This window comes from Charadrius vociferus, unplaced genomic scaffold, assembly GCF_000708025.1.
Source record: "Charadrius vociferus isolate BGI_N301 unplaced genomic scaffold, ASM70802v2 scaffold125, whole genome shotgun sequence".
In the NCBI taxonomy this organism is placed as follows: domain Eukaryota; kingdom Metazoa; phylum Chordata; class Aves; order Charadriiformes; family Charadriidae; genus Charadrius; species Charadrius vociferus.
In genome coordinates, this window is record NW_009649036.1 from 3957102 (window position 1) to 3984290 (window position 27189).

The 27189-nt window shown below is 37.6% G+C and overlaps 1 protein-coding gene across 1 annotated transcript in view; it reads right to left on the minus strand.

The window, feature by feature from the left end:
* The window catches only part of LEMD3 (LEM domain containing 3), a 51033-nt gene that overhangs the window by 16124 nt on the left and 7720 nt on the right, over positions 1 to 27189 (minus strand). Inside the window, exons 2-6 of the mRNA XM_009887839.1 lie at positions 13505 to 13542; positions 11057 to 11123; positions 2196 to 2263; positions 271 to 350; positions 42 to 190 (exon numbers count right to left, since the gene is read on the minus strand). Of these exons, the coding sequence (XP_009886141.1) occupies positions 42 to 190; positions 271 to 350; positions 2196 to 2263; positions 11057 to 11123; positions 13505 to 13542 (402 nt within the window). The remainder of the gene's footprint in view (positions 1 to 41; positions 191 to 270; positions 351 to 2195; positions 2264 to 11056; positions 11124 to 13504; positions 13543 to 27189) is intronic.

The window sequence follows — 27189 nt, forward strand, 5'->3', positions numbered from 1 at the left end:
AGTTATAAAAAAAAAAAAAAAGATTTTTTTTATTAACTTACCCAAAAGCAATATTGATAATCTGTGAGTTACATTAACAAACGCACGTCGAAAACGACACCTGAAAGACATCTTTGGACTAGTGGATTCCAGATACTTCACATCTGTCACATTAGTGACGTGCATCTCATTAGGGTCATTGCCAAGACACCTATTAAAAAATATACAGTATTTATGAAAAAGGACACATTCTGTTAGAAGAAATTAAGTTAAGAAATAAAGACCACTTACTTTATACCAACATCTTCCCCATTATTCAAGATCCATTGTAATGCTGTGTTAAGTACACTTTCATATTCTGGATCTAAATTCTGTCAAAAGACAAATATTAATGAGTAATTTTGTAAATAAACAGAAAGTTATCTTGCCACAATAAAATTCAGATACTGCACAGATTAGTAGCCAAACCTATATGGTTTTGTTCTTGATTCTTCAGATTTTGCATAAATGTCCACTGCACAAAATTATTCTATACAAGCTATGCGCAGCTATCAGACTTACTAACATTCCTCAAATTAAGGACTGTTTGAAAATTCAAGCCACATTCACTGTTTTATTAACAATTCTAACCTACAGCAAGAAAAAAAAATATTCAGCCACTAGGTGGTGCTCGTTGAAAATCTACTTCAGGAGTAAATAACTTGTAACTGCTGTTTTGCAAGTAGTCCAGTGTTTGTAGTTCAAGAATTGATATTACTATATAGAAGATGATTTTTTTAAAAAAAATTAGTTGGTATCAACTATCATAGGAGAACATTCACTGCTATCTGAGCTAAGGCTGTCTCCATAGTTCACCTTGCATGTTCTTTTGCAGAAAAAAAAAGCAAAAATGGAAGTTACTACGGTATTTGAAATTATACTTTCCAAAAAGATTTATCTCCATCTTTCCTTTGAACCTCACATACCATAACTGGCCTAGAAATAAAGGATAAGCACTTAAGAAAAAAAAAAAACAAAACAGTAACTGTTTTATTTTCACTTTGAAAGTAAAATATGAAGTTTTATCACTGAATACAAATTCTGCAAAGGAGTTGTATTTATACTCCCAAAATGAGGAACTGTAGCATTAAATGAGATTTCGTACAAAGTCACAATATTCATGTGAAATTTGAGCTTTTTATCAGAGCTAAAACAGTTATTATCATAACTGTGATTCTTTCAGCACAACAGATAGGAAAGACCATCAGTTATTTGGCATTAACTTAATTTTTTTCCAATGTATTCCCACAACACACTGGTTTTAAGAGATACAGAATATCATTGCCAAACCATAAACCGGTGTTAGCAGCTTCTTCAGGATGCTCTTAACATTGCCTCTTTTGTCTACTATGTAAACATTTGCCAAAATGTAAAATTTCTATACATTGTATATTAAAAGTCATATCACTGCCCCCCTCCCCCCCCCCAATCCCTCCCAATCAAAGAAATCTTACACTTTCAGCCTTTTAAAAGCTTCAAGTATTTTTCCACCGAAGGGTATACCAACATGGGCTAAAATAAACCCTACAGCTGTCAAGACAAGGCAAGAGTCATCTTTTATTTGGGGGAGCAAGGCAGGAGAATGACAGCAGAGAGTGGGATTTCGTAATACTGCACACCCATCAAATTAACAAAAAGGCCTTTTTTGACCATTTCTATTTAAAGTATCAATGAATGCTGTCTCCGTACAGCTGTTGCTGTCAGGCCTGCTGCACAGATCCACACATCAACCTCTCCTCCCAAAGAAAGCAAGACAGTCTCCTTTTCTACTATGTCTCAAAACATAGTACGCAGATTTCTGGAGAAGCTTCTAGAGATTTGTATTTCATAAATTTACAATTTTCATGTTGGTCAAAAATCTCCATCAATTCAAATTATGCCCTGATGTTTTAACTAAAGGGGAAAAAAACCCTGCATGCCATTAAAGCACTGCTATCTACACTGCCGTTGCAATTAAGCCAGTTTCTTTCACCTTCCCTCTCTCTTCAAACCTTGCTACATGCCCAAATAAAAATCTCAGTCAGCATACATTAAAGACATCAATTCCAAACATTTCCAAATAACATTCAATACTAAATCAAATTTTAGTCAATACACTAGATACGAAACCAGGCCGTACAAATTATAACTTATACAAATCTTATATAGAACCAATGAAAAATACCTCGTTTGCTTACTTTTAAATATGCAGCTGCCTCCTGGACGGTAAGATTTCTTTGAATAGAGCTGCCACATTCATGTTCCCCTGGTAAAATTAAACTTTTGTTTATTTTGATCTGCTTATTACTGCATTATATAAAATAAAATCACCTAAACACAAGCTTACAGTTAACACAATCTGCACAAGTAGCAGTAGCTTAATAATTCTCACAAGTTCCACTACGAGTATGGAAAAGTCTCTGAACAAATTTCTCCTTCAAAAAAGTTAAAAAATTATAATTGTCACAGCTAATAATATGTACAAATCACATCAATACAACTTCACGCACTGCTCAGAAAGCGTGTTTTGGTATTTACATTGAAAGTAGAACAAAAGGTAGTACGAAGAACTATCAAAAAGGACATTACCATAAAACAGTTGCTGCACCCTGACTCAACTTCTTCCAAGTAATTTCCATTTACTCTGAAACATGTATTATCTTCTATACAGACCAAGTTAGTTACAGTTGCAACATATCAATAATATTATTTCAGGCACTATGAAGTTACTACATTCTAGATTAAAGTTATCACAATAACTCATCACCTTCCTGAACATGCACAAAAATCCCAATATCACCTGAAACTGGTGGTTTTACCATCCTAATTCTTTTGGAAAGTATGCAGGAGTAGTCAGGAAATAAGGTGTTATATGCACAGTCAATGCTCACAGCCACCTGCCATCATCTTCCTGATTTTCTTTGCTAAACTAAAGGTACCCAATTCATGCAAAAGGATGTAGTGGCAGTCATACCAACACAAAGTCACACAGAAAAGGAAATGGTCTAAGACCAGTTTTATCTATCGCTAGGCCATAATTTCTGAAGACCTGTCAGGGAGTAGCAAATAACTTTTTTTCCCCCAATCTTTCATTAAAAAACAAAACAATAAAAACTTCACATCTCTAACTATGATTTTATTGTGCCAAAACAATAAAATAGGGAACAACAAATCCAGTCTTTCACCGGCTCAGGGTTATGCCTGCCTTACCTTCCTGAACTTATGCCAAGCAGTATTATTCCCAAAACCATAGCAAGGCTACAAAAGTTTAAGATATTCATGCATATACAAAATACAAACCTTTGCTTGTAACTCTTACAAAGTATTTAAAGTTGGAATTACTCCACAGTGAAATACCCTTTATATGAAACAATTTTAAGTATTAATTCAGTCCCTACACAAACAAGAACATTTGAGGCAATCTGAGCAAAAATCAGGAAACACTTGCAAGTTATGGAGAAGCATCTTCGTGTCCCATTCACAGTATGGAGTTCCAAAGAAGTAAGTGTTTCTATGAAGCAAAAGTCCTTCTCAGACTACTAAAGAAAAGTTTTGTTCAATACACTTCAACAGATTTAAGTGAATTTGGCCTTGCAAGCACATCAGCATAACAGGGGCTCTCTTCTCTTACTGTTGGGTTATAGAGAAATAGGAACACTGTTTTTAAGAGCGCTCATGTGCTATCTGGGCTCGAAGCCTGTGTGCATGCGTGTATTTTCAATCAAGCACTGAGCAGAAAAGACATAACTTTAAAAATTGATGGACCTGATAATTAACATGCAATGTCTTAGACTTCAAAGTGCCCAAGTCCACTGTAACAGCAAAACTACAGAGATCACTGGAGAAAAGTGACACCACCTTTCCCCAAAACCAGTCTGAATCTAGAAGTCAGCACCAGAACCTGAGTTGTGGGCTATTCCTGTATGTAATTTAGGCAGACATTCTTTTTGTGCAGCATAAACTCTACAACCTGTAAATTTACATGTGTAATCATCAGCGATTTCATGTTTCAAGATTAGCAGACTTGGGATAACTACATATCATACTCATACCATCTCTGCTGTAAACATATTGTTTTAAATCTAGAACTGATGGAATAAATACAACAAAACCAAAATGTAACTCTGTAGAAGACATATGTACAGTCTCAATTGGGTATTAAGTTGTATGACATGAGCAAGTCTGGTTAAGTATTCATTCATTTAAGCTTTTTTTCATTGTTCAGTAAGACCTGAAGTCTTCCCGGGGTCCTTGTAATACAGAAAAAACAAGTCAGTCATAATTTGACTGAACAAAACAGCTTGTGAGAGCAGGGGGATGAGACACTTCTGCTTAGGAGCTTTTGTTTGGATTTTTTGTTGTTTTTTAATTATCTAAGTAAGCAGGAAAGCTCATATATGAAATAAGAAAGAATATAAAGGGCGAGGTTAATACACAGAAAAGAAAACAAACAAAACACACAAGCAGGAGACCAGATTGTGAAAAATGAATTCTTAAAAATTAAGTTTCAGAATTCATTTTGGATTTTCAATCTTATGAGAACACAGTATTACCTCTTACAAGAGAATAAAAGCTCCCTTAGATGGGAGACTAGTGGATTACTTTAGGAGTTTTAAATTGTAATCTTATTTGCCTTCTTCCAGGAATTACTTTTATGCAGTATGCAGCCACCACACTGACTTCACAGCTTCTGGTCTCATCTTCAAAAACCAGCAGACAGCTTCCTCGCAGTCCTGCTTCTGATTTTTTTCTTTTTCAGACTATATTCCCAATCAACAAGTTTAACAGTTAAAAACGCCTTTGCTGCCTAGGCTCTGACAATGTCTAAGCCCCATCAGTTCAAATTACCCTCATGCAATGCTGGGGGGAGGGGAAAAAAAAAAAAAAAAATCACTTTCATCTTGCCTCCCACTCTTTAAATGAGTAAGCTAATCAGAGTTAGAGAGTTTCAGTCCTGTACAAAAAGCTGTTGGAGATGCAGTTTCTTATTCTAACCCATCTATTGCCCAGAACCATTTAACAGCTTTCTTCTGAGAAACTCATGAATTTGAAAGCCTCCAGAAAGTTAGGCAATTCACAAGTCAGACAACCTTCTGTTTTACTGCAAACAGCAGGATATTCCTATATGCCATTTCAGTCGCTGCTTTAGCTAATAGTTCTGCAAATGAAGGCTTACTTTGAATAACTTTGGTGCAATCATTAACCACTTGGCATGGAAACCCACTTTCCATAGTCTGAGCCAAAAATGTTTCCCAACTGTTCCATGTGAGGCCCTATATCCAGGAATAAAACTGAAGCAGGGGGAAAAAAACTTAACACAGGTCTGCTGCAAGATAAGTCTAAGCTCTTGGTAAAAACTGCCCCTCTGTTAAAACGTCTGTTGCAAGCTTACAGAAAGCATGGATCTTTGTGCTCAAACTTTTCTTGGGCACAGATCACTTGGATTTCAAGTGCAATCAGAGAACCATTCTACTTGCCTCTGTAGGGAGGCGATAAGTAACACATCCCAGCAAGGATCGCAAAATTACCTCTATGTTATTGTACATGGGCAAGCCACATAAGAAGTTGAGTTCTCCTAGAAATACTAACAAAATACAACTAAAACCTCAGTTCTAAAAAAATCCATTTAAATATGTTCTCACAATTGCTTTCAATACAGAAAGTAAGTCAGATCTGCTTTTCCAGGCAGGCTAGAATATTTGAAACTGACTTTCATTTGGGCATTTAGCTTTATTTATGAGCTGCAGCATATACAGTTAACAGAAATATTAAAAAATTTAAAATATTTGCTTTACAATGTAAATCATTCTCCTCAAGTACCAGAACCAAAACCCACTGGAAATCTCATACTTTAAGGAACACATGGATTTAGCACAGATCTCTAGCTTATACCGTGATGTGAAATAGTCAACCAATATAAAAAGCAAACAGTGTATAAAACATTTGTTTAGCAGGTCTCATGCTTACAGGTTACTTGCTTTTCTTCAGCTACCCACTTTAGTGTCCTGCTGCAAGAGCAGAACAAGTGTTGTGAGAGCAAGTAAGCATGCCTGATCTCCCCAAGGCAAATTCAACAGTTTAGTAACACTGTTGAAAACCAGAACTTGCTAAACAGTCTTTAAATCACTGGTTGGAAACTGCACAGTATCAATTACCTGAAGAACTAAAGATTAAGGAGAGTGACAGAACAGAGAGCCCGTAGCTAACATTTGAAATTAATATTAAGTAATATCTAGTGTTTTGCCAGGATTTTCTTCCAGCCATGGATTTATCAGTAAGCTTTATTACATATGGAAGTCCAATTCCCCCCCTGCATCTCAAGGACCTGTGTTGTCCATTAGCTCAGAAGGAAACCATCTAAATCTGATAGATCACCACTCTGGGGAGAATGCCAAGCAAAAGAAACATCTAACTGGAAAAAAAATTCTTTATGTACAAGAAAGTAGGGTCATAACCGTGGGTAGCTGGCTGCTTCTTGTGGATACAGTGGTTACGTTTACTCATTTTGCAAGCCTGACTGAAAATAGATGTGATCTATTGAAGTCTCTCCAGGTAAGACCAAAACATCCAGTAATTAACATATGCCCGAAGGAAGTCTAATTTAAATAAAGACCATATTTTGGTTTAGGGTAAAGTGTTAGGCACTGAAATATATACTGTAAAAAAGTTGCTGCTTTGAAGAAAGGCTGAACCATTAGACAGGAACACAAACTTCAACTCAGAACAGGATGAGTAGATACTGCTTCTGCCTCTAGTTTCTTCTGAGGTAGGCATTACTCACCACAGGTTTGGCAGACTGGTAATTCTGAGAACAGTGATGCATTAAAGGCAATCTATTTTTATATAGGATAATTAAATCATTTTACATCATATCAGAGCACCACAGTACAGAATAGGCATCTACAGTTGGAACACAGTATATTAACTCAAATAAAATTAAACTGTTACCCTGACTTTCAGAGTTCTACGTGCTAAAAATAAAAGCTCCCCAATTGAAGTTGACAAGGCAAGGAACCATCTCAGTAAAAATAGAAAAAGTCTACTAAAACAATGTGGGCTAGAAACCAAATTCTGCAGTGACCATCTTCATGGTAGTCAAGATGTTGAATAAAGCTTAACAGAACAGACTATTGCAAGTTTCCAGCCTGCCTTTTTAATATTAATAGTTTTAACATGAACAAATGATTCATAGCCAAGTATGAAATGAGAGAAGCTTTTCCAAGTATGTGACAGAGAGACCTGAAAAGCATCACTTTAGTAAAACTATATTCCTTTACTTCTCTCTCTTTTGAAGTGGTGCACTGTGTACAAGATCAACACTTTTAAACCATGCATCTAACAGCTTTCCCTGTTCTGTAACTTTTAAACGGATTCCAGATATTGTGCCAGGTCCACATCAATACGGTATTTAAAAGTGGATGGCAGACTTCTTCCTCGCATACCTTAAGAAACTTGGCATCGAGGATAACTTCTGTCTAAGTACAGATGAATGAGGTCATTCTTCAGACTGAAAGCCGCTCTGCTGAGCAACCAGGTAATCTCATGATACAGCTTCAGTTTTGGGGATCGTCTAACCAGAAAGTAAAGCTGTATTTTTTTATTTTTTTTTTTTTGAAAGTACTGAAGATTCTCGTGGCCAGGAATAGACTAATAGAGATTAATGCACCTTTGAGACCTGGGAAAGAAAGCAGTCATCTTGGAGCATATAAATTCCTTTCATAAGGCAGACAGGTAAACATTTTTGTAACTGTACGTCCACATAAGTAAGTCCCAGCTAATGAAGAAAACTCCCTTTCTTCCACAGATGTAGAAACGAGGTGCCAAACTTTTATATCCAGGGAAGTACACTGCTTACTGTATGGCCACCGGAGGGCCAGATGACACAGAAAACAGCAAGCTGTTATGTTTTCTTTTCAAAAGAAGGAGGGAAGTAGCATAACCCATTACTGCCACTTCACACAAGTCAGGGCTCTACTGCACACAGCTGTGGGTCTTGTGAGACATTCCTACACACCACAGGTTGGCTATCCCACATGGGGAAAAAAAAAAAAAAAATACTCTTTTGGCCCCAATGATTTATAGTACACAATTATCTACTAACATCTATTAAGTATGAAATAGTTTGAAACACAAAAATGTATCAAGATGTAATTGACCTGTGAAAGAGCAACACTGCAAGGTATTCACAGTCAGAAAGAAACAAAACGAAGACTAAAGCAACTACTATTTTGCATGCACTCGGGTTAACCATCATTCTTTCACTACTTCTTGTGTTAAAGAATAATGTAAACAAGAAGAAATTTGTGGGTTTTGTTCAAACAGCTATTTTATTCACTGCAAATATTGTAAATGCTCTGGAAACAAAAAGCTTCTGCAGGAAGCTTTTGGGACAGGGAGTAGAATCAAGCTCACATGATCCAAGAGGAAATGGTTAGTGACCTGCTACACCACTTAGACACACACAAGTCTACGGGGTTGGATGGGATCCATCCAAGGGTACTGAGGGAGCTGGCAGAAGTGCTCACCAAGCCACTTCCCAATATTTATCAGCAGTCCTGGCTAATCAGGGACATCCCAGCTGACTAGAAGTTAGCAAGCATCACACCCATCTACAAGAAGGGCCAGAAGGAGGACCCAGGGAACTACAGGCCTGTCAGTCTGACCTCGGTGCCGGGGAAGGTTATGGAGCAGATCATCCTGAGTGCCATCCCGTGGCACGTACAGGACAACCAGGTGATCAGGCCCAGTCAGCATGCATTTATGAAAGGCAGGTCCTGCTTGACTAACCTCATCTCCTACAACAAGGCAACCCGCTTAATGGGCGAAGGAAAGGCTGTGGATGTTGCTTACCTGGATTTTAGTAAAGTCTTTGACCCTATTTCCCGCAGCATTCTCCTGGAGAAACTGGCTGCTCATGGTTTGGATGGGTGTATGCTTCACTGGGTAAAAAAACGGGCTGGATGGCCAGGCCCAACCCCAGGTGAATGGGGTTATATCCAGTTGGTGGCCAGTCACCAGTTGTGTTCCCCAGGGCTCAGTACTGGGGCCAGTTCTGTTTAGTATCTTTATCAACAATCTGGACAAGGGGATCGAGTGCACCCCTCAGTAAGTTTGCAGACAACACCAAGTTGGGTGGGAACATTGATCTGCTTGAGGGTAGGATGGCTCTACAGAGCGACCTGGACAGGCTGGATCGATGGGCTGAGGCCAATGGTATGAGGTTCAACAAGGCCAAGAGCCAGGTCCTGCACTTGGGTCACAACAATCCCATGCAGCGCTAAAGGCTTGGGGAAGAGTGGCTGGAAAGCTGCCATCAGAAAAGGACGTGAGGGTGGTGGCCAATAGCTGGCTGAATATGAGCTGGCAGTGTGCCCAGGTGGCCAAGAAAGCCAATAGCATCCTGGCACCTATTAGAAATAGTGTGGCCAGCAGGACCGGGGAAGCGACTGTCCCCCTGTACTTAGCACTGGTGAGGCCCCACCTCAAATACTGTGTTCAGTTCTGGACTCATCACTACAAGAAAGACACTGAGATGCTGGAGTGTGTCCAGAGAAGGGCAACAAAGCTGGTGAAGGGGTCTAGAGCACAAGTCATATTAGGAGCAGCTGAGGGAACAGGGCTTGTTTAGTCTGTAGAAAAGGAGGCTGAGGGGAGACCTTATTGTTCTCTATGACTACCTGAAAGGAGGTTGTAGCGAGGTGGGGGTCGGTCTCTTCTCCCAAGTAACAAGTGACAGGACAAGAGGAAACGGCATCAAGTTGCACCAGGGGAGGTTTAGGTTGGATATTAGGAAATATTTCTTCCCCGAAAGGGTTGTCAAACATTGGAACAGACTGCCCATCGAAGTGGAGGATTCCTCATCCCTGGAGGTATTTCAAAGACTTGTAGACATGGTGCTTAGGGACATTGTTTAGTGGTGGGTTTGGCAGTGTTTGGGTAATTGTTGATGATCTTAAAGGTCTCTTCCGACCTAAATGATTCTAGGGTTCTAAGGTTACTCTTGCAATTTAAAGGTATTACAGAGCTGCTCAAATTTCTCACAGATTTCCTATATAGCCCTGACATATAAATTGTTAGCTTCATATCTGACACAGTTGTTTCCACATTTTTTTTAATGTTTGAGAAATGTCGATAGCATCTGATAATAGTGGAAAAGACTTCTTGGTGAACCTTGCTGTTATGAAACAAATAGTTGGCACAAAGAACAGTAAGGCTTAAAAAACAAAAACTGAACCACTGTGTCCTAAACGTATTATGGATTAAATAAGCAAGGGTGATAAACAAATGGCTTAATAGTCATGAAATAGATTCTGCTGTAACTCACAAGATTAAATAACAAATGGCTTAATAGACATGAAATAGATTCTGCTGTAACTCACACTCACCAGATGGCAAAATGATAAACAGTCTTAACTTTACTATTTCCTGATTGTGATGTGTAAATATCTATGCAGTTTAAAGCTGTGTTAATTATGAGGCACAAGCACTGTATTTTTACTGTGAATATTCAATAATTAATACTAATCCTAAACACCATCTCTGACACATTACTATATACAGCATTTTTCATTACTATATAATTGGTATGGTTAAGTTGGACTATGTTGTCTAACAAGGCAATCTTGTTCAACCACTACTGTTCACTGTATTAGTAAGCATTTTCTGATTGTTGTGAAATATTTTGTTTTTCATACATTTTTCCACTATAGTGAAACAACCACCTTTAAAAGAAACATATATTCCTCTCCACATATAGCATATTTAAACCTTTTAATGAAAACAGATTAATAAAGCATTAAGACATTAGATCAAAAACCATACAGGATCACAATATTCAACAGCCTATCCCGTTAACTAAAAAATGTTGCAATAAAAGGTGCTACACTGGTGAAAAAGGCAGTGTAATTGAACTAGAAATGGGATTTCCAGTTTCCCAAAAATGGAACTTTAAATGGCTCAGGGACCCAGCATATTCCCGTTGTTGCAAATCACTATCTGAGCATAGACTTCTTTGTAGCTGTTGCCATAACACTTAGTCACAATATTTTTAAAGTGTTACCTGCTACTTGTGCCAATTTATCATGAAGTGCATATAAGCTGTTCATCATGAGACTTATGTCATCTTCCTAGAATTAGAAAAACACATTAATGTTAAAACAAACATTCATAGAGATGTACTTTCTTCCATTTAGCCCAAAAATCTTTATATACCATGAGGGGAAAAAAAAGGGGGTTTACACATACAGGTGGAAAGTTGTAGTGTTTCACACAACAATGATACAAGTAGTATATTTTGAATCAAAGTGTTCATAATATTGATTTTTCAGATCCTGACTGAAACTAAACTAGAATGCAGCCTGGACTCCAATAAATCTGCCAGTTAAAACAGACAACTCAAAAGGTTATTTTAATACTACTGAGAGAACAGTGCAATGACCCAAAAGGAGTCTGGTGGGTTGGTTGGGTTTTTTTATTTGTTTTTGTTTTCTTTTTTTGGGGGGGTTATACCTGCCATGTGAAAATAAAACAGTTTTATTCTTAATAAATGTGCAGTGACAAGCCACACTGAAGTACCAGCTGCTCATATTCCCACATAAAATTCATCACGACGTAAGATTTTTGCTGTCTTCAAACTACAGTAACGTAATTAAAAAACAAAACAGCAACAACAACCAAAAAAAAAAAAAGCTGCAGACAAAACAATCTTGTTGATAGTTCCTACATATGCCACTAGTATAAAAAGGCCTAATTCCCCAAACAAGCATGAATATGAAATGCCATATAATTAATTACTTACAGGGAGTTAACTTTTTTATCAAGGTATTGAGCAATTTCATTGAAATATATCCAGAAATATTTTATATTAGAATGAATTATTCAAAATATGAAGATAAAGAACCTGTAATTACATACAGTGAGTACTAAAGGCCATTCTAAAACATGTTTTTGTTTGTTTTTTAAGTTGGCTCTGACTCCTGGAGCAGAATCAAATGCTGAGATAAGATTAGAGCCTTTATTCAGAAAATATGCAAGGAAAGTAATTTTCCAGTTTGTGCATCTGCTGGTTATACTCACATTGTAAAAGACTAAATATATTTTAAGTTTCATTCCCTGATGCACCAGCACTGTGTGACATAATTTTAAAATCTGAATGCTCCCATTTTTTTCCATAAGAAAACTACTACCAAATAATAGAATGCTACTTTCATTAATCAAACATTTGACAAATCAATTCCCATAGATGGTATCAACCAGCATCACCTCTTCCTATTCTCGTTCTACAAAAATCATTGAGATTAAATTGATATAGTTGGTACTTCTCAGGAAATTAACCAGCCTTATTAACTCATTTCCTGGCTGGAAAATACTGGGCATGGCAAAAGAAAAAAAATCAGTCCTCTACCATATGCACACACATGACTTCACTAATAGCTACACTGAGACAGACCTGTGAAACATTTTTGTGTCCAAATTATTTTTTCTTACATTAATGGTCAAACCACATAAAGGAAGGAACTGAACAATATGACCTTCATAGCTAACGGACAATCAAGCACGGAGTAGGATTACTATGGAACAATACAGAAGAAACACAGAAGAAAGTAACATAAACAGGTTCTCAAGCTGTCAAGTTCAGCACACAAGATGCATTTTCTCTGCCCTATTAAAGTCATTCTGAAAGAAGCCTCAGAATTTACCCCACAAAATTCAATTTGTTCAAAAGATATGTTTTCTTCCCAAGTAACTACCCAAGGCTACCTACCTAAAATATGCAATTATTGACTTTTTCAGAGCTCAATCCTAGACACAAAAAAAAACACCCACCCACAAAACAAAAAAACCCAAACAAAAAAAAAAAAACACAACAAAACCCACCACACAATTATCTGGTAATACTTGCTTATATATGCCTCGCAAAAGCAGATCACTATGTTTACAGTCCAGGCAGAAAGACTGAAGGCCAGAAGAGAGAACCACCAAAACATATGCTGAAGAACTGAGAATAATATAGATAACCATTTTTGAGACATCACCATTAAAGGGATCCCAATATTCCAGTTGAAAGAGTGAATACAGGAACAAGTAACAGAATAGCATCAAATTGAAAGAGACAAACTTTTAAATCCGTTTTCTGAAGGAGGCTAACCCTTGCTCTTCTACAGCACTAAGTAACATATGGGAGTTTCAAGTCAATCATCTCTTACTAGGTGTCCTACAGTAAGAGATAAACTGATAAATTCAGCATTGAAACTTAAAACACCACAATTTTTACTCATAGCTCTACAACACAAATTACATAACGTTTTCTTAGTATATAAAGCATGCCCCCGCCAAATCTTATAATCCTAGTTACATTGCCAGAGTTAAAAACAAAGAAATTAAAACATTAAAGTTGCAAGAAGTGCATTCATCTCAAGCAAAACTGAAACTGCATCTTTTTAACACATCTATGTTGGTTTTATATAATCATATGACAGATTAAAAAATGTTAAGTGGTTTTACTTACTGTTATTTTTTTCAGTTCTTCACTGAAGGAGTTCTTGACTGTCAAAAGGAAAGAAAAAAGAATCATTCATTCTAGAGTCTGAAAACACTAAAAGGTATACCAACACTGTAACTGTAGGACAACACTGTAATCTTTAAATAAAAACGAACAACTCTGTAATATGACAAAGAACAATTAGGCAGCCATTAACCTTTGACTTAACTCTGCGTTTGATACTGCACTATACTAGCATTTACATTAAACTAGAATCTTGTATATCTGCAAATTTAACAGCTATTTCCATGCAAACAAGACTCTGCTTGCCATCTGCAAAACTCTAATGACTCAGTTGCACTGAAATCATAATTTGAACTTTTTAGTGTCCAGTTTAAAAAATTTAAACTACTTTTTTTACTAAGCAATAATCCACACAACACAAAGTTGTACAACTCATCAGCATTTTCTGTTTTGACAAGAGTAAGAGATGACACATTCAGAGCTCAGGTGAAAAGTGCAATGTTACTAAATGACCATTCCTTCCTTTCCAAATGGAAGTTCCCACAGCTCCTGAAAGCGTTAAGTGTATCTATTATCTTCCTCTTGGAAAAAAAGAAAAAAAAAAAATTTACATTCCTCATGGAAGAGAAGCTGAAGTCAGACAAGTAATTTGCGCTGTGCTTCCACTTAAGACCAACCAGCGGGTAACTAAAAAGTTACCAAGGCAGGAAGCAATCACTGTTAAAGTATTTTGTCTTGCCTTTCTAAGACACAAACTCATTTCACCCACAGTTTGAGCCTATAGAGAAAATAGCAGTTCTACGCGCTATTCATACAGAAAATGAAGCTTCTACTGACCATAGTTCACCAAGCACAAACACAAAAGTAAAAAAGGTATCCTGGAAAACTTGACACAAAATTGAAGGTCTAGGTTGTAAATGTCATTGCATTGATGTTTAAAGCATATTAAGAATGGGCAGCACTTGAAGGGGCACACTGCTCCATATATGGTTCTACCAAATGTAGAGTTCTTCCCAATGAAAAAGAGTACTTTCCACTACTTCTAGGTCTGATGCATTTGCAAAGAGAATCTGGAAGAAATCTCAGTCTGGGAAGAATTTTGTGCATTTTGAAATCCTGCAGTTCAACTTTCTATACCAAGGCATAGTAAAAGACAATAGTGTCTTAAATCATGTCCAAAATACATAATTCCATATACATGGTGCAATTACACCCACCCCCAGATATTGCAGCTGTTTAGACGGCATTTCTGCTTGCATCTGAAGGTAACTCAGCAACAGCCTCTGATAGAGCTAACCAATTTGACTTCTTATAAGGCACTCCCATAAGTAAAGATATTCACAAAAACATGAAGAGTTGCCTCCCTGACAGTCAGCTGAATGACAATACCTTGATTCCTGAATCATAACCATGGCTATTAAGCTGCTCAGTTAATTTAGTTATAAATGAGAAGTACAGGAGAAATAAAGGTGGACACACTAGATCAAATTCACGGCAAGATTTCTCATTTAGGACAAATGGAGGATACAAAAGAAACTAAGGACCAACTTATAAGCCAGGGGTCCCCTAACCTTTGCCAAGTGTAATAGCATCTGGATAAGTAACTGGGGAAAAAAAAGTCACAAAAAAAAGAATCGTTTGTAAACCAATTTTTATTACCTGCACAAGCTTCCATAGTACTGTGGGCAGCAGCGAGATGCTGATTCACTTGACCTTATTTTTGAAAGGCAAGTTTGAAGGGGGAATGATTACCATTTCATTGCTCCTACATGTAGCAAAGGTAAGGAACATATTTCTATAATTACAACCAACAAATGATGTATAAAACAGTGGGCCAATGAAAAGGCTGAGTGAAGAAGAAAACGTGACTCTGAAATTTTGCAAACAATGGTTGCCTGAGCTCAGAAGAAAACTAAGCATGGCCCCTACCTAACAACAATAAGCACTTCAGCTTCTTCTGACACAGCAAGTGGAAAATAAAAAAAAAAAAAAAAAACCCAAAACCCAAAAAAAAAAACCCCACCCCCACCCAAACACAGGGACTGGTTTTCACAGACATCTGAATACTTGATTCAGATACCAGATTAATTAACACTGATAGAAGCAGATGTTCAAGCACTCTTGTAAACCAAGCCCTATACCACTTCATTATTTCATTCTATAGGTGCAAATTCTCAGACGTTGCCTACTAGTTATCAAGCTACCAACTTTACAAAGCTTTATGTATTTCATTCATTAACTCAGCAGAACATTCCCAGTACACTAAACTTTTAATCTAAACAGCCTAAAATAGGATTAGAGAAACACAGCCAAGGCTCAAGATGACTGCCAACCTCCCAGTTTGATCGTTAGTTATCCAGACAAGATAATTATGTAATTATGGTCTCTTCCCAAGGTCAATCGTATTGAGCATACATGAGATTTTGATTATATGGTTTTAGATTGGAGGAGGCAGTGAAGGGGGTGGGGGGCGGGGCATGAGACAGCAGTGCATAGATTTCCGCATACCTGACAAACATGTATTTTAGCACTGATGAAAGCCATGGAACAAATACAAATGCAATACTTCCATGCCTGCAAAGATGCAAACTGAAAATTGACAGCTGCAATTCTATATACACTAGGACAGTACAGCAATTAAGTGAGGGCAATGGTGGTGTTAGACTTTCCCAGCATCATGATCCCAGTGTAAAGTCAATCTGACATATGAGCAACTTCATATTTGGATAAATTAAAACATTGAATTTATGACAATCCAGATGAGATGTCAATGTTTGCCTCTCCTTCACAAATACAGTGGTTAAAATGACCGAAAAGTCCTCTCCAAAATTATCTATTACAAAAAAATTAATCGATTCTTGTAATACATTATTTTAACTCACACTATAGGATTTCCACGAAATCCCTCTGAAGTTAGTGATTTTATGGCAAGTTAAACAGTGAGATACATTTTATGTAAGATGTTAATATAGTTTAGGATGCCTGATGCCTTAAGAGGCAAGTATGATAAATGCAACTGCAGCAATTTATCAGCTGCAATGCAATTAAAAACTGTTAATCAATCTGCATTTACCACATAGCCTAGATTAACTGGAGTTAAGAAGGCCACTCCTTAAGTACTTCAGTAATTCCTCTGTTCTGAATCCACCCTTCTTTCTTTTGTCAAGGATCTAAGCTCTTACCAAATCCTCCCACTTGCTCCAGCCACAGACGTAAAGTTTTAATCTACTCCAACGTGTCTAAGGTATTTCAATGTATTACATCAACATTGGTTCAAAATGTTTCTTGACAGTTCTTAAAATATGCAAGTATAGTTTTAAGAGTAACAAGCTCTTGTTCTACCAAACTAAGCATTAATTTACTAATTACTAACAGAAGAGTTTCTTATGCGAACATCTTATACTTACAGGGCTCCTCCTCAAAATGGGTTCAAGACCTCTACCGCACAACAACCATTACCAGCCTTGAAATTAGTCTACCAAGCTCACATTTTTATGAGCTTCAAAAAAAAAAAATTCTCAGTTACTTACACTACAAAGCTAAAACCCATACAGATAATCTTCTAAAACAGGAATCTCCGGACAGTGGTCCCAGGGGGCTTTCCCTCCAGGTTAGCCAACCAACAACCACATCCACTGCTCTCAAAAAAGGAGAGATGCAACAAACTACCTGGACATGGCAATCTCATCATCCATCAGTACTCCCCAGACAGAAACAAAACTGTGAAAAGCACAGCATTTTTACCTGGCCACATGTGAATACTAGGCCGCAGGATTAAAAAAAAAAAGCAAGAATATTTTCATGGAAGAAAAGACTTGACAAGGGGAACCATACCAACTCCCCCAAAACACTGTAATAGCTAAATATTCTGCTTGAAAGTTTGATACATTGGGAGAAGAGCTTCATTTCTGGCAAGATGTAATGATAATAGGATTCTTTGGCCAGACACAAAAGGAAATAAAAAGTAAATACACTACAGGACATCAGCCTCACATGAAACTTGATTTCAGAACAGGAAGAGACATGCTATTTAAATTCCAGTTTTAAGAAAGGATCTTACCTAAATGCTAGTTAATCAAGAAGATGACAATAAGATTACCAAAAAGCCTATGAAAGAAATCAAAGCAGCATACAAGTATTGTTCTGGTTAACTGAAAAGACTACTAATGACCCTTAGAAGTAATTAATTTACACATATTACTGTTTGGACAAGCTGTAAATGATGACTTACAGGCTACTAGAATTCCTCAGAATGGCAGAACTGGTCAGTCTCAACAACAAAAAGTCACCAATACAAAGCCAAGGGTCACACACAGCTCCAAAGCATTCCAGCCAAAGCTGTCAACACAAATGCACGTACCAAGCCATCTCAGAGATGCTCAATTTTAGGAATACAAGTGCAGTCAGTGTCAATATACAAGGTTAATTTTCGCTAGAATACAGAAGCTTTCATCTTTAAAGTAACAATAAAACCACTCACCGCCACCAGCCACTTTCCTCCCTAATACATTGGTAACAATTGCAGACAGACACAGCCTTCACAAGGCTTTAGTTTCCTTCCGTAAAACAAACAGGGAGCACAAAGTATGATTTCTTGTCTTTTTCAAAGCATGCTTTAACAGACACCAAGTTGCAGCCTAATTGCAGACATTTGTGAAGACACAAGTCAGCTTTTACTGAGCCTTAATGGGACAAGTTCCAAAGACTGACGCTGCTTCACAGGCATTCATACCTAGAAAGAAGACATGCACAAATAAAAATACCTTTGCTTAGGACATAAGTTAGAACCATATCACTACCACGGTATCAAAATAAGGGATACTGCTACTTTCTGGTAACCAAATTAGGATGCCAAAAAGTACTTTCACTACAGTTATCTCCCAGATCACCCTGAACAGCATTACCATTCCTGCAGTTTTAGTATACAGTACACTTCAACATACAACATCAAAACTGAAGTATGAAGGAACTGTCACACTGGGACAAACCAAGGATTCAACTACCCCAGAACCCAGCCTCCAGCAGTAGCAAGAAGTTTTACTCTTTTCAGAGACACGTGTCCTTAACTGGAGGGGGGAAGTCAACAGAACAGTAGCAAAAATGGGTGTCAGGGCATAAGAATATAAAGTATACGCTGGTATTTCAACAGAATATTCTCCCAGTCATAAAAAAAATTTGCACCTCAGAAGCTTCCTGAGACAGACAGAAGTAGCAGATTATTTAGTTTTCTAAATTATCAACTCCAATGTATTTTTCCCCTACCAATTTGTCTAGTACCACATTAACCCCAAGCAAGCTTTTAGCTTCAGCAACACACAGTCATAAAGGTCCACAACTTAAATGTGCACATGTGAAAGAACAGTTTCCCTACTTACTCTGAACTTGCCACTTGTTAACTTGAGAAACTCCTTTTGTTAGAGGAGACAGTGAGTAATCAGACCCTATTCAGCCTCTCCATAATACTCATGCCTTTACTTCATTGCTCAGTCCTCGCTCTTCCACACTCAAGAGTCCTATTCCTCCTTGCTATGAAAGCCATACTATGCTTTTGATCATACCACTCTCTGAACCCTTTTGCAGCTCTGCTCTGTCCTTTCTGAGGTTAGGGACCAGAGTTGGATACTATTCAAAAAAAGAGGCGCACCATGGGTTATTAATGCCATACTGATATTCTCAAATATATTCTCTCAAATATACTTTGTTCCAAATTACCTTCCTAAAAAACAGAAAATCCTATCATTGTGTTTTCTTCTTGACCACTACCAAATATTAAGCTAACATTTTTAACAGAATCACTGTAATGCCATAATCTATTTCTGAACATATAGAAAAGTTGATTTTATAAACAAAAAAGCAACTTTCCAAAGCAACTTTAAGGAGATGTAAAGCCACAGCTGCAGAAACAAGAACGATCCCAATTAACCTGTAAGCATTTCATTTCTTGATGTGACGACACCAAAGCTGCAAAATACCATCCACACAAGGATTCAGACTGTACACTGCAACACACATTTTCAAGCTAGCAACTTCTGCAGAAGCAAGAACGTTCCACCCTACAAACAGAAAAGTGCTTTTCTCCTCCCACCCACCATGTCCCAAGCAGACTAATCCCAAAAGAGAAGCAGTATTTTTTTCAAAAAATTGTTCCTTTAAGGTGTGTTCAGTAAGTGGATAACCTAATGCTTTACATTAGAATTTTTTCTTCATTACAAAAAAAAAAAAAGCCACACACATTAGCTGGATAATGTATTGTTAACAGAGGAAGCAACAACACTGGAAGCACTGCTATCCAAAATGGGCCTTTAGCACAGCCCTTTTCTACACGATCTTTGAAGCAAGTGCTAAATAATTTTACAATCCAAGTACTTTCAACATCAACTAACAGATCTGTGACTTTTTTGGGGTAAATGTGGGGTCAAGTACTGATTCCACCCAGTGGCACACTGTGTATGTGTCAACGACAATTCTAAAACATTGTCTCTGAAAGCTCCTAAACCTTAAAATCCCAGAAACAAACAAACAAGTTATTACAGGAAATAAGTTATTCCAGAGCTCCATCTTTCAAACAGCTTAAATACAGTAATTCTACCTTTATTTGCCTCTCTGCAATAACTCAACGCTCAAAACAAATGAGCAGTTTTGCATGACATGCATCTCCAGATTGCGCTAATTCAGGTAGAAACCTTTGAACCAGCAGGCTAAATCTCTGTGCTTTGATATCAAGACACCAAGTCAAACATCAAGCTGTGCCATTCCTTCACTACAGATCATCTTTGTGTGCTTTGGAAAAAATTTTTGTATTTCTAAATCAGTACACCATTACAGTTTGAATAGTCCTTTGCCATGCCAATTTTAAGCTGCAGCACAATCTGCTACAAGGATTAAAGAATTCTAAAAGCAGCTGAATTTTTCCTTAACATCAAGTCAGTTTTTCAACTGCCTCAGTTTAGAGGGCTTTTTTTAATAATTTTCCTCCAATATCATCTGAATTCATTCTGTTTGTGCATAGGTGATACAAGGGTTGATGATATAACCAAACTTTCATAATCACTTTTTTCTTTTTACAAAACCCTCCTCTAGAAGAATTAGAACTATCATATTTGTGATAGACATTTCAGTTCAAACACATTTTCTATCAGCCATGAACAGCCGTCTTCATTATTTTAGGTTAAAGGGTGGGAAATACCAGAATTTCTCTTTGGAGTTCTTCACTGCTTCTTAAAAAAAAAAAAAAAAAACCTTCTCCATATTTTAGCCATATCACCCTTTCTAGAAATGCTCAAATCTACTCCTACCCATTTAAATACTGGTTAGAATAGACCTGAATGTTGAAAGATGCTCTTCAGAGTCATGTCAATTCAGTCCATATTTAAGACGACTCTAGTGTTTTGGGAGAGCTTCTCATAAGATTAATCAGTTTCACCAGAATAAAAATACTAGTTTCACTCTAGTATTTCTATTAATGATTGAAAAGCTAGAAATCCTAAGTTTTGTGCTTAAAAGATTAAAGAAAAATATTTTAACCTCTTTAGTGCCGGCAGATATCCAAGTACTGCGAAACAAATAGAATAGTTGGCTGCAAGTCAGTTTAAGAACATCACCTTTTTTAAGCAAAAAGCCTTATAAAATAAATCCAGAACTGGAACAGTTGCCAAGACATCAGAGCAAGTTTTCACTATATTCTTGCCGCATTCATGCCATAAATACTGCTGCCAGCTAAAATCTACCATACTGAAATGCCCATTTCAAACAGAGCTGATACCTCAGACTAACACCTGCAAATACTAACAAAGAGATTGCCTTTCCTTCTTTCTGGTCTCCTGTTTCTTAAGTGTCACCATCAACCATAGCAAGACTCGGGGAAGAAAAAACCAAAACCTACAGAGCCATAGTACTGACACTGCTTGCTTCAAAAGGAAGAATGTGCAACTTGCCTGTGTGTAGGAAGAAATCACAAAAGTTCACTTTTTCTACTAGAAGACCCTATGAAAATAACTGTATGCAACAGATGAAAGAACAAGCGAGTCCAAACAAGAACCAATGCAGCACCACCAAGAAACAGAACAAACTTTAGAACATCACTATCAGTAAGAAAATAATACTGCATTTGAAGTCCCCAATTCCAAAAACAGATGAGAAATTTGGGCAGAAAAGACAGGGCTGGTGTTTCATATCCCTAACTCAGGAGGGGTGTGGGAGTGTGTGGTGTGTCATCAGAAGTATAAGTGCCAGTCACCAAACACTCCAGACAATACTTTCAGCTGCTACACCCACCCAGAAACTGGTCTATCACCCTAAATTCTATCTCCTCTACGCCTACATTAATCTCAACGGAGCATACTCAGTACCAGAGCAGACTTTTCAGACACATTAAGCTGCTAGGTTATTTACAAAATCATTTTAGCTTTCCTCAAATAGAGATAATGAAAAATGATTCTTACAATAAAGTATCCTTTTCTCCAGTTTTATTTCTACTAGTGCAAGGAAATGTTTTCTAGCAACAGAATTTGCACACACACTCTTACAATATATTACAAAACAGGCTGCATTTCAATGAAGAAAAAGCTGTCTATTCTATTCAGAAAAAATGGCTCAGGAGAAGTGCATTTGCTATGCATTGTAAAAATTAAGTAATACTACCTTCTTTGCACCCACATAGTCTCCATTATAGGCTAGCGTTTATAGGTAGGAAAAAAAAAACAAACAAACCACACCAAACCCACACTAAGACTGCTTTTATCAGCAGTTGCAAACATTACCAGGGAAACATTAGACTTCAGAAACCCATCAGCATTTTACAATGGGTAGAGAGTATCTTCACTTGCAAGAGAATTGGAATAGGCTTCTGTAATAACTCTTCGCCCTTCTTCTATGCTCCCTCCCAAATGTTTTAGCTCCATATACTTTATAAGCTCAAAAAACACCCACGACTTCAATAAATGAACACCAATTTAAAAAAAAAAAAAAAAAGATGTTCAGAAGCAGGGGAAACTTCATCTTAAAAACACAGCAGCACAAGCCGCCCAGTGCTAAATTAGGAAGTAGTCTGCTTTCCTCAAACTCCAAAGTTCAACATGGAAAGCAAACTCATAAAGCAAGTGTTATCAAACCACAGAAGATTTAAGAATCAATGGGAATCTGCAGTTACATATTAAATCTACTGTAACTCTGCCAAAGGGCCCAATCTGGATATAAACACTCCCAAGATCTTGTACAAGCAGGAAGGATTGCTGTCTTTAAGAGTTTCCAGTGTAAAAATACCCAGTTATAACCTCTTCTTCCAGATAGATTACAATTACAAAGTACTAGTAATATGCTATAATAGCATGAACAGTTTACAGCATCCAAAGATAATATTCAAATGGAGAGCACTGACAGGAGAACTATTAAGAGACTCAATCATGGGAGCAAAGACATTAACAAAGTCAAGAAAAGATCACGTAAGTATTTTTCATATTTACAACTGGGGTTCTATTGTGCCTCTTCCCTCTTAATCATTCAGCACACATTGGTCTATCACTACTTGCTGCAATAAAAGCAGCAGAACTGCTGAACAATGATCTATACAAAGCCAGAACACAGCAGTAAAATTCTTAATAGGTGCACTAGTGTATCCTAAGGAGAAAAAAGAGCTTACTCTATGCAGGACATACACAGGTAGCTGCTAGCAGGTCTCTTGTCATGACAAAGATGAACCTTTGTAGAGGAAGCAGCAGCCAGCTTACCAGAAGTATCCATATTAGCTAAATAGAAGAAGGAAAACTGCACACCATGTACAGCAGAAGTTTGCAGAGCTCAAAGCAGTAATTCAAGACATAGCACCACTTGACTAGAAACTAATAAAAGTAGGCAATATTCAACTTCCATTTTTACTCAGCTGGACTAAGACACTAGAGTTGGCTAACCTTCCAGACAGTCTACCACACCAGTTGCACTTGTTTGATAGCATAAACTGACTGGTTCAAATAAAAAATTTTATCTGAAGGAACAACTGGACTACCACACAGCCATACATATTACCCTTATATATATACCTTGTCACTGGCTCCTATACTCAGCTGAAGAGTCTGCTTGAACTAAGACTTCCAATATTGTTATCATAATAGTTTATTAATTAAACAGGTTACACCTACTAAAGCGTTACATCATCAGCTCATGGATTCGGCTGATGAATCTTCCAGCAGTACTGTGTGCACTACTGAGCCAGGTGAATCTAGAAAGGAGAAAGAATCTATCTTGGCAAGAAACTCATCTGCCATACAAAAACAGCAAAAAAAAGAGAATGGAAAGGATGAAGTGACTCTTACCGAGATCTCAAACACTGCAGACAGTAAAACTTTACCACACCATTGGCTATTTGTGGGTACACAAGAACTCCACAGTATGCAAGTCACTATATAGTAGTACAAAGCTAGGTGCTTAAACTGTAAAACAAAGTTTACAAAACAAGATCTTAACTCTCCTTCCTCAAACCGTTTCTCATGCTTAAGGAAGCACAGCTCGCCATATAGCTAGTAGTCTGATGCCAAGGTTTATGTAAGAAGCTCTGTACATTCCCATCTCCTAAATGGCAAAGAACATGACATGCTAATTCATTCCCTTGCTGGGAATAGGGAAGAAAAGGGATAGGCAGACCTTCCTTGGCCTTTGGTCCTCAAATCACCACGACAGCTCCTTCCCAGGGCTGCTACTGCATGTGACTTGCCTTTACAGTTCGCTCTCCCTCCAAAGGAATAACTTTAATACTACGCATCCTACACAGCAGAATAACACAACTGGATTTAACATCCCATTGTTGGGTTTTTTTTCCCCTACTTCATGTGCACTTGTACTCAATCTGCACCTTTTTTTGTTTTAGTTCATAAGCAGCACCTTTAGATGAATGTCAAGAGGGAAAAAAAAAAAGCAGTATTTAAAGTTATAAATCGAAAAATGCATTAGCCACTGCATTGTCCAATTCCAAAGTACACAGACACATTAGTGCTCAACATAAGTGAGCTAAAAAAAAGCCAACGTTTCTGCAGGGAGTACCACCTTCGATGGAAGTCAAACATAACAGACACTGGTCATAGTACACCTAGGATCACCAAGTCAGACTGTGTATATATACCTGCCCATTCTGAATGAGTGAGCTCTCAGGAGTACTTAAAAGGCTGGTATTTCTGGTTTTCAATGAGAAACAAAAAAACTACTCGCTCAAAAGACAGGGTATGGACAGTAGAACAGTATGGCACTTTCAGATGTTCTCAACACTCCATTTTATTTTTTTCTTAGTTTATATTACTATGAACATGTGTTTGCTATTATATACAAAATATAAAGTACCCAAACATGAACATATCCTTCAGATACAGCTCAGATTCCCCATTTCCCACAGTGATTTAGGAACATCTTTATCTAAAGCTGCTTTTGCTTTTTTGCTTTTTGCTTTATCTAAAGCTGCAGTGCTTCACATGCTTACAGATAAGAGAAACAAAGCCCAAAAGTAAGTAGGGAGACTAGTTCCTTCTCCAGAAGAAAATCTCCATCTCTAACCTCATTCTCTTACCTAGGCAAAGTCTCCTCAGGACAGCATAAAGTCCCTTTGACAAGAGGGGGGAGAAAAAAAAAAAAAAGCCTTCTCAGCATCTTCCTTGAAAACACTATGCGTCTCACCTCCAGCAGCTTCCCTGGATCATACAATCATAGAATGGTTTAGGTTGGAAAGGACCTTGAAGATCATTGAGTTCCAACCCCCCTGCCATGGGCAGGGACACGTCCCACCAGATCAGGTTGCCCAAGGCCATGTCCAGCCTGGCCTTAAACACCTCCAGGGATGGGGCCTCAACAACTTCTCTGGGCAACCTGTTCCAGTGCCTTACAACCCTCAAAGCAAAAAATTTCTTCCTAATGTTTAATCTAACCTGCCCTCTTCCAGTTTGCACCATCAGGTACAAAACAATACAGAAAAACTAGGATGAACGTGACATGATACTCTCCTTTTCAAGATCCCACCAAGGAATTTCATAAATCATTTGCTCTTATTTACAACATAACAGTAAACTCTTTCCAAGGAATTTGCAAGAATAAGAAACAGCACAAGCAAGACTGCCAGACTGGCCCTTCCCCAATAATTTGGTTTGACTGTGGATTTCAATAGCCTGAAAGAGGCCTTTCAGGGGTTTGTCACAAATGCACCACCCAATCTGTCACTCAACAAAATTAACAAATACCCTCTTACCTTGTCTGAAGTATAACACCTGAAAAAGAACAAACAGCCCACTAAATATTTAGATATGCATCAAATGCCAGAGATGAACAGAAAATTTCATGATGAATGTTTTACCATTTCCCAGAAAACATCCTGGAAATTAAAAAAAAAAAAAAAAACCAAAACAAAACCCAAACCACTACACAACACAACCAAGAGCTGTTTCAGGCAACACTAACAAGAAAATCAGAAGTCACACTTCTGCCTTCTGATATTTGAAACCCCTCATTCACAGTAAATGCTCCATTGACAGGTTTCAGATTAGTTCTAGCTAGACTTCTGTTCTCTATGACCAACAATACCTACGCAGTCAGATAAAAATTTATTTGATGAAGTTGTGCTCTGAGATATAGGAATACTGGACATGAGGGACTTGTGTCATGCAGCTTAATGATACTGAGCAGACACCAGGACAAGTATTACTGAATGAGTGTGCTGAGGAATGTTTTACTGTATAACTACATAGTGAGACAATGAGTATTGAGGGGACAGATGGTTAATGCTTTGATAGGCAGTCTACTGAAAATATCCAAAAGCTAACATTAGCAGTTACGAAGTCAGTGGACAGTCTGAGGCTTCTCCAATAAGCAATTCTGAGATTTAACTGACCCTCAACGACATACTTTTCTGTGGGGAAACAAAAAATTAAGATCTAGATGTGGCCTTAAAATATAGTATGGAATAACACTACACTTATCCAACTCATCCCAGCAGCCCTCTCATGATAAAGCTGTGTTCAGTCAACTGCCTAGCCAGGACAGTCTGATGCTGCATTTACCCAAGATGCCGTGAATCCACGTATAAGTTTCTTGTACTTCTTCCATAAAGAAAAGGTTAAGCTGATGTGACCTGTATAAAACACCTGTACTAAGACTTAAGTGAATAAAGGCAGTATGAAGGAAGTCTTAGTATGTATATAAAAAAACCTATTTTCTAACAAGCCGTCTTCTGATTTTTAAGTAAACAGCCTTCTCTAGGACAGGAAAAACTGGCCCAGGAATTGGTCTACAATCCTTCATTTATGAACAGACCTATTTCTTACTTATCTAGCACAGCATCACTAGAATTCAATGGATTTTGTAGACTACTTAGTAAGTTTTAATGCCACTCAATTTTATGTTACACTTCTCTTTCTAAGCCCTTACCTTTTCTCCTCCCCACATCTTCTATATCAATTTAGTCTGTCACTCAGAGCTCATTTAAAGCAGCTAAAGGAATTTAAGACTCTAAAAGGGCAGCTTTATTCAAGATAGCTGTGTTACAACATGACCCTCAGTAAGCAGAAAATTTGATCCTTTCCTCTGCAAAAAGGAGAATTCCTATGTGCAAACACCAGACATAACAGCACGTCTCCTCCAATAAACTAGGCCCAACAAGCACACTATATTTGCCTGTTTCACTTTTACCATGCATCCACACTCACTTGCTTCTTACCCTC